This window comes from Danio rerio, chromosome 15 (assembly GCF_049306965.1).
Source record: "Danio rerio strain Tuebingen ecotype United States chromosome 15, GRCz12tu, whole genome shotgun sequence".
NCBI classification, from domain to species: domain Eukaryota; kingdom Metazoa; phylum Chordata; class Actinopteri; order Cypriniformes; family Danionidae; genus Danio; species Danio rerio.
Genome location: NC_133190.1, coordinates 36,616,889 through 36,635,804, shown reverse-complemented (window position 1 = coordinate 36,635,804; position 18,916 = coordinate 36,616,889). Strand labels below are relative to the sequence as shown.

Genomic DNA, 18,916 nt, shown 5'->3' with positions numbered 1-18,916 from the left:
CATCACCCCTTCCTCTTTTTTTTTTTTTTTTGGAAGGACATCTTTTTTTTTTTTTTTTTTTTTGGAAGGACATCTTTTCTTTTTTTTTTCCTATCTATGTTCCCACCATACCCATTCCTCTTGGAAAGACTTTTTCCCTTTTTTGCGAGGGAAATCATCTCTCCCTTTCTTTTTTTCCTTCTTATATTCCCACCACCACCCCTTCCTCTTTTTTTTTTTTTTTTTTTTTTGGAAGGACATCTTTTTTCTTTTTTTGGGAAGGACATCTTTTCTTTTTTTTCCTATCTATGTTCCCACCACACCCATTCCTCTTGGAAAGACTTTTTCCCTTTTTTGCGAGGGAAATCATCTCTCCTTTTCTTTTTTTCCTTCCTATATTTCCACCACCACCCCTTCCTCTTTTTTTCTTTTTTTTTGGAAGGACATCTTTTCTTTTTTTCCTTCCAATATTCCCACCACCACCCCTTCCTCTTTTTTTTTCTTTTTTTTGGAAGGATATCTTTTCTTTTTTTCCTATCTATGTTGCCACCACACCTATTCCTCTTGGAAAGACTTTTTCCCTTTTTTGCGAGGGAAATCATCTCTCCTTTTCTTTTTTTCCTTCCTATATTCCCACCACCACCCCTTCCTCTTTTTTTTTTTTTTTTTTGGAAGGACATCTTTTTTTTTTTTTTGGAAGGACATCTTTTTTTTTTTGGAAGGACATCTTTTCTTTTTTTTTGGAAGGACATCTTTTTTTTTGGAAGGACATCTTTTCTTTTTTTTCCTATCTATGTTCCTACCACACCCATTGCTCTTGAAAAGACTTTTTCCCTTTTTTGCGAGGGAAATCATCTCTCCTTTTCTTTTTTTCCTTCCTATATTCCCACCACCACCCCTTCCTCTTTTTCTTCTTTTTTTTTTTTTTTGGAAGGACATCTTTTTTTTTTTTTTCCTTCCAATATTCCCACCACCACCCCTTCCTTTTTTTTCTTCTTTTTTTTGGAAGGATATCTTTTTTTTTGGAAGGACATCTTTTCTTTTTTTTCCTATCTATGTTCCCACCACACCCATTCCTCTTGGAAAGACTTTTTCCCTTTTTTGCGAGGGAAATCATCTCTCCTTTTCTTTTTTTCCTTCCTATATTGCCACCACCACCCCTTCCTCTTTTTTTTTTTTTTGGAAGGACATCTTTTTTTTTTTTTGGAAGGACATCTTTTTTTTTGGAAGGACATCTTTTCTTTTTTTTCCTTCTTATATTCCCACCACCACCCCTTCCTCTTTTTTTTTTTTTTTTTTGGAAGGACATCTTTTCTTTTTTTTTCCTATCTATGTTCCCACCACACCCATTCTTCTTGGAAAGACTTTTTCCCTTTTTTGCGAGGGAAATCATCTCTCCTTTTCTTTTTTTCCTTCCAATATTCCCACCACCACTCCTTCCTCTTTTTTTCTTTTTTTTTTGTAAGGACATCTTTTTTTTGGGAGAACATCTTTTCTTTTTTCCTTCCTATATTCCCACCACCACCCTTCCTCTTTTTTTCTTTTTTTTTGGAAGGACATCTTTTTTTTTGGAAGGACATCTTTTCTTTTTTTTTCCTATCTATGTTCCCACCACACCCATTCCTCTTGGAAAGACTTTTTCCCTTTTTTGCGAGGGATATCATCTCTCCTTTTCTTGTTTTCCTTCCTATATTCCCACCACCACCCCTTCCTCTTTTTTTCTTTTTTTTGGAAGGACATCTTTTTTTTTTTTTTTTTTTTGGAAGGACATATTTTTTTTTTGGAAGAACATCTTTTCTTTTTTCCTTCCTATATTCCCACCATCACCCCTTCCTCTTTTTTTTTTTTTTTTGGAAGGACATCTTTTTTTTTTTTTTTTTTTTTGGAAGGACATCTTTTCTTTTTTTTTTCCTATCTATGTTCCCACCACACCCATTCTTCTTGGAAAGACTTTTTCCCTTTTTTGCGAGGGAAATCATCTCTCCTTTTCTTTTTTTCCTTCCTATATTCCCACCACCACTCCTTCCTCTTTTTTTCTTTTTTTTTTGGAAGGACATCTTTTTTTTGGGAGAACATCTTTTCTTTTTTCCTTCCTATATTCCCACCACCACCCCTTCCTCTTTTTTTCTTTTTTTTTTTTTGGAAGGACATCTTTTTTTTTTTTTCCTTTCTATGTTCCCACCACACCCATTCCTCTTGGAAAGACTTTTTCTCTTTTTTGCGAAGGAAATCATCTTTCCTTTTGTTTTTTTTCCTTCTTATATTCCCACCACCACCCCTTCCTCTTTTTTTTTTTTTTTTTTTTTGGAAGGACATCTTTTCTTTTTTTTCCTATCTATGTTCCCACCACACCCATTCCTCTTGGAAAGACTTTTTCCCTTTTTTGCGAGGGAAATCATCTCTCCTTTTCTTTTTTTCCTTCCTATATTCCCACCACCACTCCTTCCTCTTTTTTTCTTTTTTTTTTGGAAGGACATCTTTTCTTTTTTTTTCCTATCTATGTTCCCACCACACCCATTCCTCTTGGAAAGACTTTTTCCCTTTTTTGCGAGGGATAAAATCTCTCCTTTTCTTGTTTTCCTTCCTATATTCCCACCACCACCCCTTCCTCTTTTTTTTTTTTGGAAGGACATATTTTTTTTTTGGAAGAACATCTTTTCTTTTTTCCTTCCTATATTCCCACCATCACCCCTTCCTCTTTTTTTTTTGGAAGGAAATCTTTTTTTTAGGAAGAACATCTTTTCTTTTTTCCTTCCTATATTCCCACCATCTCCCCTTCCTCTTTTTTTTTTGGAAGGATATCTTTTTTTTTTTTTTTTATCTATGTTCCCACCACACCCATTCCTCTTGGAAAGACTTTTTCCCTTTTTTGTGAGGGAAATCATCTCTCCTTTTCTTTTTTTTCCTTCCTATATTCCCACCACCATCCCTTCCTCTTTTTTTTTGGAAGGATATATTTTTTTTTTATTTTTTTTTTGGAAGGATATCTTTTTTTTTTTTTTTTTTTTTTTTGGAAGGACATCACCTCTTTCTCTTGGATAGACATCCATTTTTTCTACCTACCTACATATCTGTTGTAAATGACAATGAGAACAAATCTGTACCTGATTGTTGATCTCTAGTGGGTCACTTGCTCTTCTCCGGTTCTTCATATTTCCAGTGATCCCCTTGCTTGGTCACATTACCTGCAACAGAAACACCTGACTCCCACTCAGGGGCGGATTTAGTGATTTTGGGGCCCTAAGCAAATCCTGAAATTCACCCTTTCTACTCTTATTACATTTTTTTTACATTGCTGTTTGTTATATCACTTAATCTTTTTTTCTACATTTTAAATGAAATTTTTAAATGACATTTAAACTACATTTTTTTAAATTGTAAAATGAAGTCACAAATAAAAATACATATATGTTTCATAAATTTGACTGCTCCATAAAGGATATTTTATTTTGTGATATTAATATTACATTATATTTGATTGTATTCTAAAAATATGTAATTACATTAAAATTGTACTTGTTTAACTTTCACCATACAAAATATGATAGAAAACGATGTTATATATAGTTATATATTGGTATCATTTATACTTTTAGATATTTATTGGGGGCCCCCAAATTTCCTGTAGCCCTAAGCGGCTACTTACCTTACTTACTAGTTAAATCCGCCCCTGCTCCCACTTACCTGTTGTTGTTTTCCGGTTCTCCAGATATTACCGATGTCTACAACCACTAGTTACAAAAAACAATCCTGTGATATAACTTACACAGCAAATGCTAGAAAGTTTAAACTACATTTGAGCAAAGAAATAACTAATTACTTAAATTACTTCGGGAATGGCAACGCCCTATTCTCTTCAATGTTAAGTGAAGTTGTAAAGTGAAGTGCAGTGGAGGGAGCGCCAGTGTTCTTGTCGGTTCTATTTGTGACGTGTATCGAACGTCTATTCTAATAGAACCCACCACGTCAACGCGTGTTTAGGTCGGCAAAGTTTGCAGTCAAACGCAGGAGCGCACAATGTAAAACAACGCAAATCACAACAGGGAAAAATAAAACGAGTTTCATAACAATCTTTTTGTACAACATCTCGCAAACACTCAGAATAAAATAGACTGTGGTGTGTCTATCGTTATAAATGCTCGTTGTGTGTCTTAGAAGCTGAAAACATATCTCCAGCAGTGAAATTTAGCTGAAGAAGCAGAGCACAGGTGCAGAGGATCAAACAAACAAACGAGTTTATGGGTAACTGACTTGGCATTAACGAGCTAGTACAAGAAAACTTTCCATATGTGATTTCTTTTCATTATTTGAACGCTGTATAGTTTTTTTTATGAGTGTAGCCTATATATATTACGATAAATTAATAGAGAGCAATAGATATCAGGCTCCATTGCATGTTTTCGACATATCCCCATTCTATAAGCTCATTAAAGATGGTATAGTACTATAAAAAATGACCATTTTCATGTTTATGCAGAGTAACTGTAATTAATTAATTTATATTATTTTACTTTATAATGTAATAGGTTTTATGATTTTATTTTATACTCGTTTTTGTAAGAATCCATAAACAGTGTCCGCTAGATGGCAGTAGTATTAAGCTATAGTGGTTCTCAAACTTTTCGCTGTGTGCACTCTAATATTTTGACACCCCTTTCTCCGTTTAAACTCCACATTTTTACCTACAATAACTAAATACACATATTTTCTGTATATTATATATCAAAATTTTAGTTATAAATAATAAAAAAAACTTGCTTCCTACCTTTTTGGTGAGATGGATGGGCCTGCATTTTTGCACACAGATCATCAAAATTTGGTCCAATGAATGAAAGTTTTACTCTTGTCATTCTCAAAATCTGATCTTTGTCGATATTTCGACTGATTTTTTTTAAATAATATATGCTGTCGTGTCTGCATGAATAAAACCCAACCATTTAATAAAACAGTACATTTATTAATCCTAAAAAAACTTTTAACAAGAATCTGATATTTGTTCTTTCAAGTGAATCTTAACATATGCTGACATAGTAGATTTAAAAACCTGTAAAAATCATTATCAGATATAACAGTACATAGTTTAATCTATAAAAAACAAATCCTACACAAATGTAAAAACATACTTTATTTACAAATAATCTTTCGCTGGTTATTGTCTTTGAGGTGACTTCAGAAGTAATCCCTGCAAAAATTATGATGAAAGTGTTTTACTATATTTTATACTTACATTGTCTCACATTGTATTTCAGGAAATGAGGCTTCAACAAAAGTATATTGACTGTGCACTCGTACCACAGTGGATTGTGTACAAATAGCGAAGGAATAGGAAATGTAGGACACTGCTGCAGAATGGTTGACACCTAGTGTGTAGTGCACTATATAGTGTATAGTGAGTGATTTCAGACGTAGGAAGAGAGCTGCAAGTTGTACAGTTTGACCACTGCAGTTTATTTTGTTTTATATCTTTGGTCATTATAATTGTGTTGTTGTAGAAAAGCAGATATTAACAGAACATTGATGATATTCTCAGAGGAGGTACAGCAGTCTTAAGAAATGGCAAAATCAACAAAATTTCCATTTTTAGATGAACTATCCCTTTAAGAACAGACTTTAAAACCAAACAGGTCTTTGAATCACCAAATTTGGTGTGTGTCTACTGTATGTATTACAGTGGTGATTAGTACATGTTTTCTTTATTTAAATTGGTTGCAATCTCTTACTAATGTTTGATGTGTGATTGTAGAAAACGAGCCGCCTGTGTTTCACCCGGGTCAATCCACTCTGAAGGCTTTCTCCGGAGAGGATTTCGTCTATCAGTTTTCAGCATCTGATCCGGAGGGCTCTGCGGTTTTCTTCACGCTCCGCTCAGGGCCCAGGGATGCGCTTCTCTCTCCAGCTGGTCTGCTCATCTGGAAAGCTCTGTCCAGCACACCGGTGACCTTAGACCTGGCTGTAACTGATGACTGTAATGCTGTGACACAAGCAGCAGTGAAGGTGAGATGATCTGAAGGCCATCTGCTAAATGTAGATTACAGAAATATTTTGCCCCCGAACACTTAGGAGGTTGTGTATGATCAGTGGTGGTAAGAGTACTGAAAAATCATACTCAAGTAAATGTACCATTACTTGTCTAAACATGTAGTGCACGTAGAATAAAACTATCTGTTGTAAATATTACTCAAAGTATGAGTAAAAAGTAGCCCTTTCAGAAGTACTCAAGAGTAGTGAGCATTACACTGTAAAAAGCTGATGCATTTACGTATAATTTGTGGATGTGTGTAAACGTAACATTCTGTAGTGCATTTAGTTATTTCCCAGCAGGCACACAACATCATAAAGACGTTAATATAAGGTTAGATTTAGGTTGTGACGTCAGGTGACCAAAATTCAATGTCTAGCCAGTGTCTAAGGACTACGTCAAATGACACTGATTTTAGATAAATTTTAGGTTGTGTTAGAAAGTGACTAACATCCAGGGTCGAGCCAACATCTTAAGCTATATTGAGGTCAAATACTGACATTTATTTGTCAAAATCCAACGTCTGATAGACAACATAGTGGTAAGGTCCAAACACGTCAAACTGTACCATCATTAGGTGTTGATTTTAGGTTGGCCGTTAGACATTGACGTCGGCCTGACGTTGGGTTCTGAAGTCAAACCGATTTTCAGTTCCAAACTAAATGCAACGTCCCTAAGATGTTGGGAAACAACGTCAATCTGGCGTCATGCTGACGTCTTATGCCTGCTGGGTGTTTAAGGCCTTTTCAGTCATCTTATATTAAACATTGGTCATCTTCTCATCAGTGACATGCATCTAAACACTCTCTTGGTAAATGCGTGTAAAGATTTTGGACATGTTCTTGGACACTTTTAACACTTCCAAACAGTTTGCCACAATTATAAATCTACTTATGATGCTACTTACCTTCAATGTGCTATTTTTTGCACTCGCAGGACTAATTTTTCTAATCCCCATATGCAGGAAATAATAAAATAGTGACTGCAGGTTGAAGTAAAGTAGTGGAGTAAAATTACAGATACAGCACTAAAAATGTACTTAAGGGAAAGTAAAAGTACACTTTTTTAAAACTACTTAGTAAATGACAATTCCTGACAAAAACTACTCAATTACAGTAATTTGAGTATTTGTAATATGTTACTTTACACCACTGTTGTCTGTTGGAAGACAATATATGTCTCCATTTCTGTCCACAAGGGGGTGCCAAATGGCTTCCAAAAACATTTGCAAACTTTTAATATTATTTAAATACAATATTATATTATTTATAATATTCTTATTGTAAACTCTCAATTATTATTATTATTATTATTATTATTATTGTTGTTGTTTACTGCTACAGAAGATGTTTTTACTGCTGAGGAAATGTTTTTATTAATTTTTGAACAACACAATACTAATATTGACCTGACAACATGGCATCTTCATAAAATTCTCTTTTAATCACTCTCTAAATGTATATAAACATATTAATTGTTTCATCTTATATTTCCAGGTGTCAGTTGACCCATGTGACTGTCAGAATGGAGCGTCCTGTGTGACCAACATGAACTTCCCCCCGGGGTCTGGTGAATACCTGTGTGTTTGTCCTGTTGGTCTGGAGGGGCTCAAGTGTGAAACCGATGTGGATGACTGCAGGTCAAACCCGTGTCTCTCAGGAACTTGTGTGGATGCATTAAACTCCTTTACCTGCCAGTGTTCAGAGGGCTTTACAGGTCAATTCCTTTAAGTCACCTATCCTAAAAGAATCTGGAAAAAATGGGTTTAAACACTGGTGTAGCTGTTACTCTTCTCCTGTTGCTTGTGTCCTACAGGTGTGATCTGCGATGAGGATATTGATGAATGTTTATCATCTCTATGTTACTCTGGGGTTTCCTGCAGAAACACGGTGGGCTCGTTTGTGTGTGGACCCTGTCCTGACCAACTCATTGGAGATGGGATGACCTGCAAACGTAAGCCCATATCTTTATTTCAGAATATTGGGTCAATGCAAGGAAGTAAAATGTGTACATTTAGAATTTTACTCTAATTTTTTAACCGAGGTAAATTATGATAACCAGCAATTGCACAAAAGTGTTTACTATAGATTAGTAGTAATTAATCAGTAATTAACGATTAACACAATATGATAACATTACAGATACATCACATTATAGATGTCTCTAACCAACATCATAATTATGAGATAAATACCAAACAGAAAGACTGCATCACTGCATTAAAAAGTCAATGCTTATAATAAGTATAAAGTGTAAATATAAGCCTCTTTCACACAGTGATACCAGTAAATATCTGGAAAATTTCCAGAACAACTTTACCGGTATATTCAAAAAAGCGCTGTTCACACAGGCGAGGACGTTACGAAATTTTTCCAGAAAAGACCGTTCACACATCCATTCCAAAATACCGATACATTCTGACATCATTAACCAGAAATTAGCTTTAAACGGTTGGGCTTGTATTTGTAAACTTTTAACTACATTACAAACTCTGTGGATGGATCAGTATTGTGAACAACTTCGATGTAAACATATAGAGAAACGCTTTCGCATGTCGAGATGTTTATAATATGTGTGTGTGCTGGCGCTCACGGGCTGTTTCACAGGCACACGCAAAGCTTGAAGGTAAACAAACAACGGCTTATCATAAGCATCTTATCAATGATTATTTACACAGTTGGCATTAAGAAGAAAATATAAACGTGATCTGACTAACTTCTAGCTGCTAAATGTGTCTGGAAAAATATTCAAAGGCTTTTATTCTCATAAACCACGCAGACATAAATGTGTCTGACTGTTCGGATTGGCTAAAGCAGACGTCTAACGTCAGCACGTTCTAGACGTGCACGCGCTCTTTCCGGCAATCTTCCTTCTGCATTCACACAGCGCAGCATTCCGGCAAATTACCGGTAATGTTACAACTTCTCTTTCCGGAAAATAGCCAGAACGAATTTACCGGTATTTTCAAAAAGGACCTGTTCACACATACAGACCTTTCCGGAAAATTGCCTGTAATTTTCCAGAAAGGTCTGTATGTGTGAAAGGGGCTAATGAAGTAAAAATGGATCATGACATAAAGTCTGCATTATGAGATAAAAGTCTGCATTATGACTATGAGATAAAGAAATCTCATGACAAAAAAGTCTACATTATGAGATAAAAAAAAATTATGAAAATGTATCCCATAAATTAATCTCATACATTTTTTCTTTCATTATAAAGTCTGCATCATATGTCAAAATGATGAGAGAACAATTAGGATTTAAGAAATCTATATTATGAAAAAAAAAGTCATAATTATAATAATTATAAAGTTTAAAAAAATAAAACTGTATCACGATATAAAGTCTAAATAATGAGATAAAAAGGTCTCCAATATGGCCAAAGTGAATTTTATGACATAGGAAATATTATGACATAAAAACTCAAATTAAAATACAACCTCATAAATTTATCTCAAACAAAAGGCAAATTTACGAGATAACATTTAGGATTTAAAGGGCTGCTAGGTTACCCCTTTTTCCAGATTTAAGATAAGTCTTTTGTGTCCCCAGAATGTGTCTGTAAAGTTTCAGCTCAAAACACCCATCAGATTATTTATTATAGCTGTCTGAAGTTTCTGTTTTTAAGCTGGTAAAACCTTGTTGCTGTTTTTTGTACTGCGCCTTTAAGGCTAGTCTTCCCTGCCCACCGTTCCCACGTGCCTGTCAGCAGCATGCCTCAATCGACGCCCTCGGCTGCCTCAGGAACCAGATCTCACGTAACGTTTGTGAGAAATAAGAAATTACTTTACTCATTACTTTACTCTTTGGTAAAGTAAGAACTTTACCAATAAGTATTTGATGCATTTTTTGTATGGAGTTGCAACCATGAGTCACACACAATGTCGTTACAAAGTTTATGCACACACACAGCGAGGACACACACACACAGTGCAGACACACACACACAGACATAGTGCAGACACACACACACACAGACATAGACAGCGCGCGTTTAGCTTTGCACTCTTTTTGCATGCATATGTGACAAGATACAGTTTAATATCCACTGCTTTATGGATATCCGTTATGTTAATGTATAAAATAAACCAGATTTAACGTCCACAAAGCGAGATTGAAGCGACTTCTTTAATAATTGTTCTGATATAGTGAATCGCTGTAATTCGTTACACACATGCACTGTTTTAAAACATTTTAAACCTGTAAAACTCACTCTTGATCACATTTGATGATGATTAATAATCCTAACGAACTGGACGCTCTGTCTTGATGATATGATTATATGCGTTACTGTGGAGTAATGTTAATGCGCGCATGTCAATCAATACTGGTGGGATTGGGGGACCGCACTCCTACGTCAAGTTGCCATCGGCCTGAAAACCGCTCCAATTGGTCCACTGTTTTTATGTTGTTAAATTTTTCAAAAATGACTGGGTGTGTTTTAATCACCCCAATACGACGGTCTATACACTATACTTATATATGTCTGTCTAAACAGTTTTAAAAGTAGATTTTCACCATAGGTGCCCTTTAAAAAGTCCATATTATGACATAAAAAGACATATTTATAACAAGTATGAAGTGTAAATAATGAAATAAAAAATGGATCATGACATAAGGTTTACATTATAAGATAATGTCTGCATTATGACCGAAGTGGAAGATAAATAAATATTATTTATAAATATGAGCTAAATAAATATTATGACATAAAAAATCTACATTATGAGATAACAGTTAGGACTAAAAAACTCTATATTAGACTAAAAAAATCTACATTAAATCTAAATTATGAGGTAAAAAGTGCATTACGACCAAAGTCAAAGTTGGCCATAAAAGATAAGAAGTTTAATTTTTTTGAGGTAAAGTCTACATTAAGAGACAAATAGTCATAATTATGTCCAATGTCAAAATAAATGGAATAATTACGATGACACAAAAGGTTTATATTATGAGATAAAAATGATATTTAAAAAATGATATAAAAAACATTATTATGACATGAAAAGTTTAGAATTTAAATCAGAAGTCATAATTACAAGCAACGTTAAAGTTATGAGCTAAAAAGTACATTATGGTTGGCATAATAGCCTAGCGGTTATGTGCGCCAACATTTAGCACCATAGTGCTCATGACGACCCGAGTTCGATTCCCAGCTTGCCAACCCTTCCCAATACCTTGCTGTCTGTAACCTCCACTGTCCTATCCCATTTAAAAGGTGAAAAAACCCCCAAAAAGTACATTATGAAATAAATATACAATTTGTTTGTTTTTTTACAGAAAAGACAGTGGACAAAATTAATGAAGGCACACATGAAATCACCTTAGAAAGTGTGGTTAAACTCAACTCCTTCAAACCCAAGCTTATACCAGGTAAGAATAATAAATAACTAAACCTCAGCAATGCATTCACTGTTCATTGGCCTGATTGTAATAACTGTAAACATCTACACACTTTCTGAAGGCAAGAGCCCATGTACCAGTCGGCCCTGTTACCCTGGAGTCCAGTGTTTCGAGAGCACATACACCTCTGCTGGATACATTTGTGGTCCATGTCCACCTGGACTCAACGGCAATGGACAAACATGCATGTCAAGGACAGCAAACAGTCAGTTGCTTTTGTTATTGATACAAAACATTGTGGTTATTAGGGCTAGGTATTCATTTATATGTCCTGATTTAGTTATATTCTCAAATCAATTAAGTGAATATAGATTTTATACTTCTAGAAAAGAGATGTGAACTGTAGTCTTCAGATACTTGGGTACATTAAAACAGAGCCAACCTCTCTGTTACTATTTCAGAAGTATGGAAAAAGTAGTAATAATATAGAAAAAATAGCAGTGGGTTTTAAAAGTAAAAGATAGTGAAGTCTACCATAACATATATACATAACCACACACACACACACACACACACTTACAGTATAGATATACACAGATATTCAATAGATCATATAAATTCTATATTCATATTAATAAATTTGAAGGATAATTAGTTAAGAGAACTGAACGCTTTGCCTTTTGATGTTATTTTAATTTATATTAACAGCATAAACAGAGTATTATTAGGATGCTGTCACTTTAAGTCATGAATAATGTATAGAAATTGCTTTCACTTTAGATTTGACTTGCTGTTTACATCAGGGGTGTCCAAACTCTTTTCTGTAGGGCCGGTGTCCTGCAGATTTTAGGTCCAACTTGCCTTAACACACCTGTAAGGTTGTTTCTAGAAAGCCTAATAAGAGCTTGCCTTGATTAGCTAGCCCAGGTGTGTCTGATTGGGGATGGAACTAAACTTTGCAGGACACCGGCTCTCCAGAACCGAGTTTGTGTTCATTAATACTAGGCAATTCTAACACCATATGCTTCAATATCAATGCATGTATCAAACATGTGCCACTCTTTTTTCAGTTCACCAGGTTTCCTTGGTGCTCTAATGTGTATAAACGGTACTGCACTGCACGGATATGTTTACAGATACACTACTGTACATAGAAAAATCTCTTGTCAATTGACAATACATATTACCATAACATCCCTGATGTGCTACTCATGGGTCATTGGCAATAAAGGAACACACCTTTTTTGGAAATAAGCTCATTTCACAACTCCTTTAGAGTTAAATAGTTTAGTGTTACCATTTTTGACTCCAATCAGCCAATCTTTGAGTTTAATGGGAGCGCTGTTAGCTTACCTTAGCATAAATAATTGAACTGGATTAGACCATTAGTATCTTGCTTTAAAAAGAAAGAGTTTTGATCATTTTCCTTTAACGTTTGTCATTTACTTCAAATCTAGTCACTTCAAAAGTTGCCGAACTGAATTGTGGTTCCATCAAGTCTTTTTAGGTCCATTGCTTGCAGCAAAAGTTGAAAAAACATTAAACTTTTCGAACAACAATGCAGGGGTCAGCCAATCAGATCACTTATCTCGCAAATATAATAGAGCAGATGTTAGCCAATCACATTTGTGCAACACAGAAGAACATCGGTTTGTCAAAATAGAGGAGAAGCTTATTAATCACCCAGTGCTTCATGATTAATCTTTATATATACTGTATACATGCTGGGACTCCTACCAGAGGGATCAAGTCTGGAAGGAGGTGGAAAAGGCATTTAAAGGGCCATAAAACCCCCTTCTTTTGGTTCAAGTCTACCTCAGAATTTAAAAAAAATAATGCTCCGACATGGGCGGGGAGCTTTGTGGGCAGAGGGAGGTGTGGGCGTGGCCAGCAGAGCAGGGGAAAACGAGGTGAGCGAACAGCTGGTGTCAGTTGGCTCACAAAATGAGACTCAAACTGTTAGGAGACCCATGTTTTTATAGTTTACAAAGTTAAAATGCAAAAAAACAAAAACAAATTGTTAACAGTTTATTTAACAGTTACAGTTAAATAAACAGTTAATTGAATGCCCATATGCTACATATGTTAATCGTAATTTCATATACAAATAACCATAAGTTGTTATATCATTATAACGATAATTGTGTTTATATAAACACTATAAATAAGGAGGATTTCTCTCCCCGATCCCCAGGTCTGATTGCAGACACAATGGATAGCAGTGCAGCAGGTCTCTTGCCCTGTCTATTCTAACTATTAGCCCTGCTGGTAATCTGTAGTTTTAAACATTCACAAACACAGCAGCACGGATATAGGCGATGTGTCTGAATAGTAATGAACTCACCTGATAATGGACAAAGTCGGCCATTCTCCAATTCTCTGACTGCTCTCTCGACAAAAATGCTTGCTGCAAACCAACAGCTTTGCTGTATCAGCCCTGACAGCATTGCAGGGAAAACCATGCAACAAACCCTGTGAATCATGGAAACAAACACATACACTCATGCAAGCAACTCTCAAACACATGCAAATACAGAAGCATACGGCAAATAATGCAGACCACAACAAAAAATGTGTTGAAAGACCCCAAAAGCCACCTGCTTCCTCCTTAGAGTCAGCCACTCATTTAATATTATTGAGCAAAAAATGTTTTCATTTATCCATTCATTTTACTTCGGCTTAGTCCCGTTATTCATAGAGGGGTCGACACAGTGGAATGAACCGCCAACTTATCCGGCATTTGTTTTACACAGCGAATGCCCTTCCAGCTGCAACCCAGTACTGGGAAACATCCATACACACTCAAACACATACACTTCAGCCAATTTAGTTTAGGCAATTCAACTATAGCGCATGTCTTTAGACTGTTGGGGCAACCAGAGCACCTGGAGGAAACCCACGCCAACACAGGAAGAACATGCAAACTCGTCACAGAAATGCCAACTGGCCCTGCCAGGACTTAAACCAGCAACCTTCTTGCTGTGAGGTGACAGTACTAACCACTGGGCCACCGTGTCCTTGTGTATTTGTTGTTGTTGTGCAGACCAGTCCTATTTATTATGAGACTAAATCGAAACAGTACACTCCTTTAGTTTTCTTTTCATCCCAGGCCTTCTAACCTTTAGTATCTTGCAGGGCAGACTCCATTAAAGGAGGACGGCAAGCTCTCTGATGTCACTTCCTCTTTGGTCACGCCTTATTCCACCAGAAAGTCAGCTGAATTTCATGCTGAAGCGGACAGATCTTCTGCCAGCAGCAGGTGGAGCTCACCTGTTGATAGAAGGACCATCACAAACTTAGACCGGAGCACCACAAAAACTAAAGACAACCAAAGTTCAACCAGTAAGCAGTCACATGAAGAGGAGTTAAACCCTAAAGACAACCGAACGTGTGTGGATTCACCCTGTTTCTCTGGTGTGGTGTGTGACGACACTTCCTCTGGCTCCTTCAGATGTAGAGACTGTCCAAATGGATATGAAGGAAACGGAATAACTTGCAAGCGTAAGTCATTTATACTGATAGATGAAAAATTAGGTTGCATAGAAAATTTTATGTTGATCATTATATTAGTTGACACTCTTGAAAAATTATATAAATATATTTGGGTTATATATTCACTCAAAAAAACAAAAAAAAACAATTAAACAACTTAAAATTTGCTTTGTATGCTTCATAATGTGCTTAATTTAAAACTAAGCCTACATTGGTTGTATTTGTTCTATGCAATATAAATATATATAGCTTGATATTTTAAGTGAGACATTTTTTATATATTATGTTATTTAAATATTATAGTGATGCTTTTTTCTGTATACACTTTTCCACATAAATGTAAAAAACAATTATTATTTTAAAAAGTTTTAATTTTGAGATTTTAGCTTTTTTTAATTGAAGGAAAAGAAAATCTACATTTAATAAAAGTGTTGGTTGTCACAATACGGGAATTCGAAATCAGTCGATACTGAAATTTTAAAAACGTCCATTTCCCACTAACATTTTAGCTCTGTTGATCACATTTCTAAACAGCGCTGATTTGTTGTTGTATTCACATGCTCAACAGAAATGACTGTTATTGACCATGAGGGTCATCAGTTCACCGAACTCACTGCTGTTTACTGAGTGTAAACACAGAGACAGGGACACTGGAGCATTTCAAAGTCATGTCAATTAGTATAAGCTGACACACGAGCAATCCGCTGGTGAATCTCGGCTTTAAAATGCTCCCAACCCCCAACCTGGAGGACCAGGACATACATACATACACTACAGACAATTTTAGCTTACCCAATTCACGCATGTCTTTGGAATGTGGCGGACACCGGAGCGCCCAGAGAAAACCCACGCCAACGTGGGGAGAACATGCAAACTCCACACAGAAATGCCAACTGACCCAGCTGTGACTCGAACCAGCGAGTTGCTTGCTGTGAGGCGACAGTGCTAACCACTGCACTATCTTGCCGCCCAAAATTATGTCTACATCATGAAATAAAAGGACAATTATTTATCACTTAAAACGTTTCTTTCAGAATACACTTTTTTTTCAGATTGCAGTAATTACAGATTTGTTTGAATGATTGCAGAATTTAGCTTAATTTAGCAAAATGTCTTATTTTCTAAATTTTATGTATTGAAAGATTATTAAATAGATTTTTAAAAACATCTGAAAAAAATCCTCTCTGTGTGTCTAGCAACATGCCGTTATCCTTGCGGTCAGAATATGGAGTGCTCACAGCCAAACACGTGTACCTGTAAAGAGGGTTACACTGGATACAACTGCCATATCGGTCAGTAATAAAAGATTTGATTACACGTTTTTCAGTATGATACATTAGTATAACTGATTTTCAACTCACTCCAGTACTATATCTTCCTCCATCAGCCGTGTGTCGACCAGACTGCAAAAACAAAGGAAAGTGTGTAAAGCCCAGCGTGTGTGAATGTCCTTTAGGATACAGCGGACAAACCTGTGAGGAAGGTAAAATCTATTTTTAGCATATCATCTTTATCATATAACATTTACCAAATCATAAACATTTACAGCACACAAAATAGAGTTCTGGAAGTAAATACTCATTCATTTTCTCCACAGAAAATTGTAAAGTAACTGATAAACCTTTAAAACAGACCTGTTGTGAGCTTTGAGGTTTCCAATGAGTATGTTTTTGTTGAACTCATCTGTTTGCATTAAAGTAAATTTTTTTATGAATTCAATTCAATAATAGGATTTCTTCAGGGACAACTACATTACCCATTCTTTTCCTCATTACAGCCATTTTCTTGACAGACTTGTACTTTTTCATCTGATTCTTTGCCTAATCAACATTTGTAGTGTGATTAGCCTCGTAGCTGTTTGGTTTGGTTAATGAAGACTTTTAAATCCTCATGAGAATTCAATTCGATAGTAGGATTTCTAAAGAAAAACTACATTGCCTATGATGCATTACAAAAATTCCACCAATCAGAGTGCACCAAAAGACATCTTTAGCACCGCCCATTCCATTGTTTCTAAAGATATGAGCAAACAGCCTACCTAATAATCAATCAACTTCACAAATTGATTGTCTTTATATTTTGCAGTAGTTTTAAATTTGCAATGCATCATGGGATTGTAGTTCTTTTCTTCATTAAAGCCTTTGTACTTGTACCTTTTCATCTGATTCTTTGCTTAATCAATGTTTGTAATGTGATTAGCCTCATAGCTGTTGGGTTTGGTTCATGAAGACTTAATATGCATTTGGACAGTGTTTCACATTATGCAAATTGTAACACTTTTTTTTTATCTTTCTTCTCAGCCATCTGTGATCCGCCTTGTCAACATGGTGGCCGATGTTTGTCCAGAAATCACTGCACTTGTCCATATGGCTATGTGGGACCGAGATGTGAAACTAGTGAGCACACTCTTCAATATTAATTTCAAAGTATGAAGAAATATGTTCATAGTGATGGCGACGCAGTGGCGCAGTAGGTTGTGCTGTCACCTCACAGCAAGAAGGTCGCTGGTTCGAGCCTCGGCTGGGTCAGTTGCCGTTTCTGTTTAGAGTTTGCATGTTCTTCCTGCGTTCGCGTGGGTTTCCTCCTGGTTCTCCGGTTACCCCACAGTCCAAAGACATGGGGTACAGGTGAATTAGGTAGGCTAAATTGTCCATAGTGTATGTGTGTGAATGAGTGTGTGTGGTTGTTTCCCAGAGATGGGTTGCGGCTGGAAGGGAATCCGCTGCGTAAAAATCATGCTGGATAAGTTGGCGGTTCATTCCGCTGTGGCGACCCCGGATTAATAAAGTGACTAAGCCGAAAAGAAAATTAATAAATGAACGTTAATAGTGATTGTGTGCCGTTGCTGTTTTCAGTGGTGTGCAACAGACATTGTGAAAATGGTGGAGAGTGTGTGTCTCCTGATGTCTGCAAGTGTAAACCTGGCTGGTATGGACCGACATGCAACTCAGGTATGCGGCTTCATTCTTAAATTTTGACTGAAAAATTGATTTGAAGAGATATTCCTCTCATATAAATAATAAATTGTGTGAAAATTATACACCATCATGTTGCTCCAAAGCTTCCAAAGAGATTTGGTTTCCATTGACATTAATAAAAATCCATTGACATTGATAAAAATAAGAAGAAGAAGAAGGAGAATCATTTATGTATTGATTGATTTAATAAATATGTAGCACAATTAATATTGAATGATCTACTGACTTTAATCTTTAAACAAGCAGGTTCGTCAATTTTTGGGGTCTCTCAACATGTTTCCGTTGTGGTCTGCATTATTTGCAGTGTACTTCTGCAGTTGCATCTGTCGTAAGAATTCGCTTGCGTGTGTGTTGTCTTCCATTGAATTGTTTGTTGTTCATACAATAAAAGTCATTGAAAGTCAAGGCGGCACGGTGGCTCAGTGGTTAACACTGTCACCTAAGAGCAAGAAGGTTGCATGTATTCTATAGGTAATCAATCTTCTAATTAAATAAAATAAATTGGCCATATAGTGTGTGCCCTTGTTCAGTTGTGTGTGTGTGTGTGTGTGTGTGTGTGTGTGTGTGTGTGTGTGTGTGTGTGTGTGTGTGTGTGTGTGTGTGTGTGTGTGTGTGTGTGTGTGTGTGTGTGTGTCTGTGTGTGCGTGTGTGCGCGTGTGTGTGTGTGTGTGTGTGAATGCAAGTGTGTTTGGCTGTTTCCCAGTGCTGGGTTGTGGCCTTAAAGGGCATCCACTGCGTAATTTTTTTTTTTGCTGAAATAGATGGCGGTTTATTCCACTTTGGCGACCTCTGAAATAGAGACTAAGCAAATGAATGAATGAATGAATAAATGAAAGTCAATTGGAACCAAAACAAATATCTTCTTTTATGTTAAGCTAAATATAAACAATGTTATACAAACAATCATAATTAAATTTTTGAAATCAAAGTAATTTTTATGCCATTTTAGAATATTGTCAAACAATATTTTATGCATGTTTACACACTCCCTGGTCATATATTGTGTGCTTCGCAGGCAGGTGAGTGGGCTTGCCTCTTTCCTTTCTATGCACTAGGCACTTCATTAGAAACACTTCTATGTTTTCTACGTTTGTTTGTATTGC

At 36.0% G+C, this 18,916-nt stretch overlaps 1 protein-coding gene across 5 annotated transcripts in view; it reads left to right on the top strand.

Annotated features, from left to right (window-relative positions):
• Positions 1–18,916, top strand: part of vwde (von Willebrand factor D and EGF domains) — a 70,319-nt gene that overhangs the window by 42,953 nt on the left and 8,450 nt on the right. For 4 of the 5 annotated variants that reach the window (XM_073923832.1, XM_073923831.1, XM_068213774.2 and 1 more), the window contains exons 18-27: positions 5,723–5,973; positions 7,495–7,714; positions 7,814–7,951; positions 11,281–11,373; positions 11,465–11,608; positions 14,479–14,844; positions 16,032–16,127; positions 16,223–16,318; positions 17,136–17,231; positions 17,691–17,786. In XM_073923832.1, coding sequence (XP_073779933.1) covers positions 5,723–5,973; positions 7,495–7,714; positions 7,814–7,951; positions 11,281–11,373; positions 11,465–11,608; positions 14,479–14,844; positions 16,032–16,127; positions 16,223–16,318; positions 17,136–17,231; positions 17,691–17,786 — 1,596 coding nt within the window. Of the gene's footprint in view, positions 1–5,722; positions 5,974–7,494; positions 7,715–7,813; positions 8,976–9,025; positions 9,314–11,280; positions 11,374–11,464; positions 11,609–14,478; positions 14,845–16,031; positions 16,128–16,222; positions 16,319–17,135; positions 17,232–17,690; positions 17,787–18,916 lie in introns of those variants that run through there. The other variant, XR_012390933.1, reaches the window with a different exon arrangement.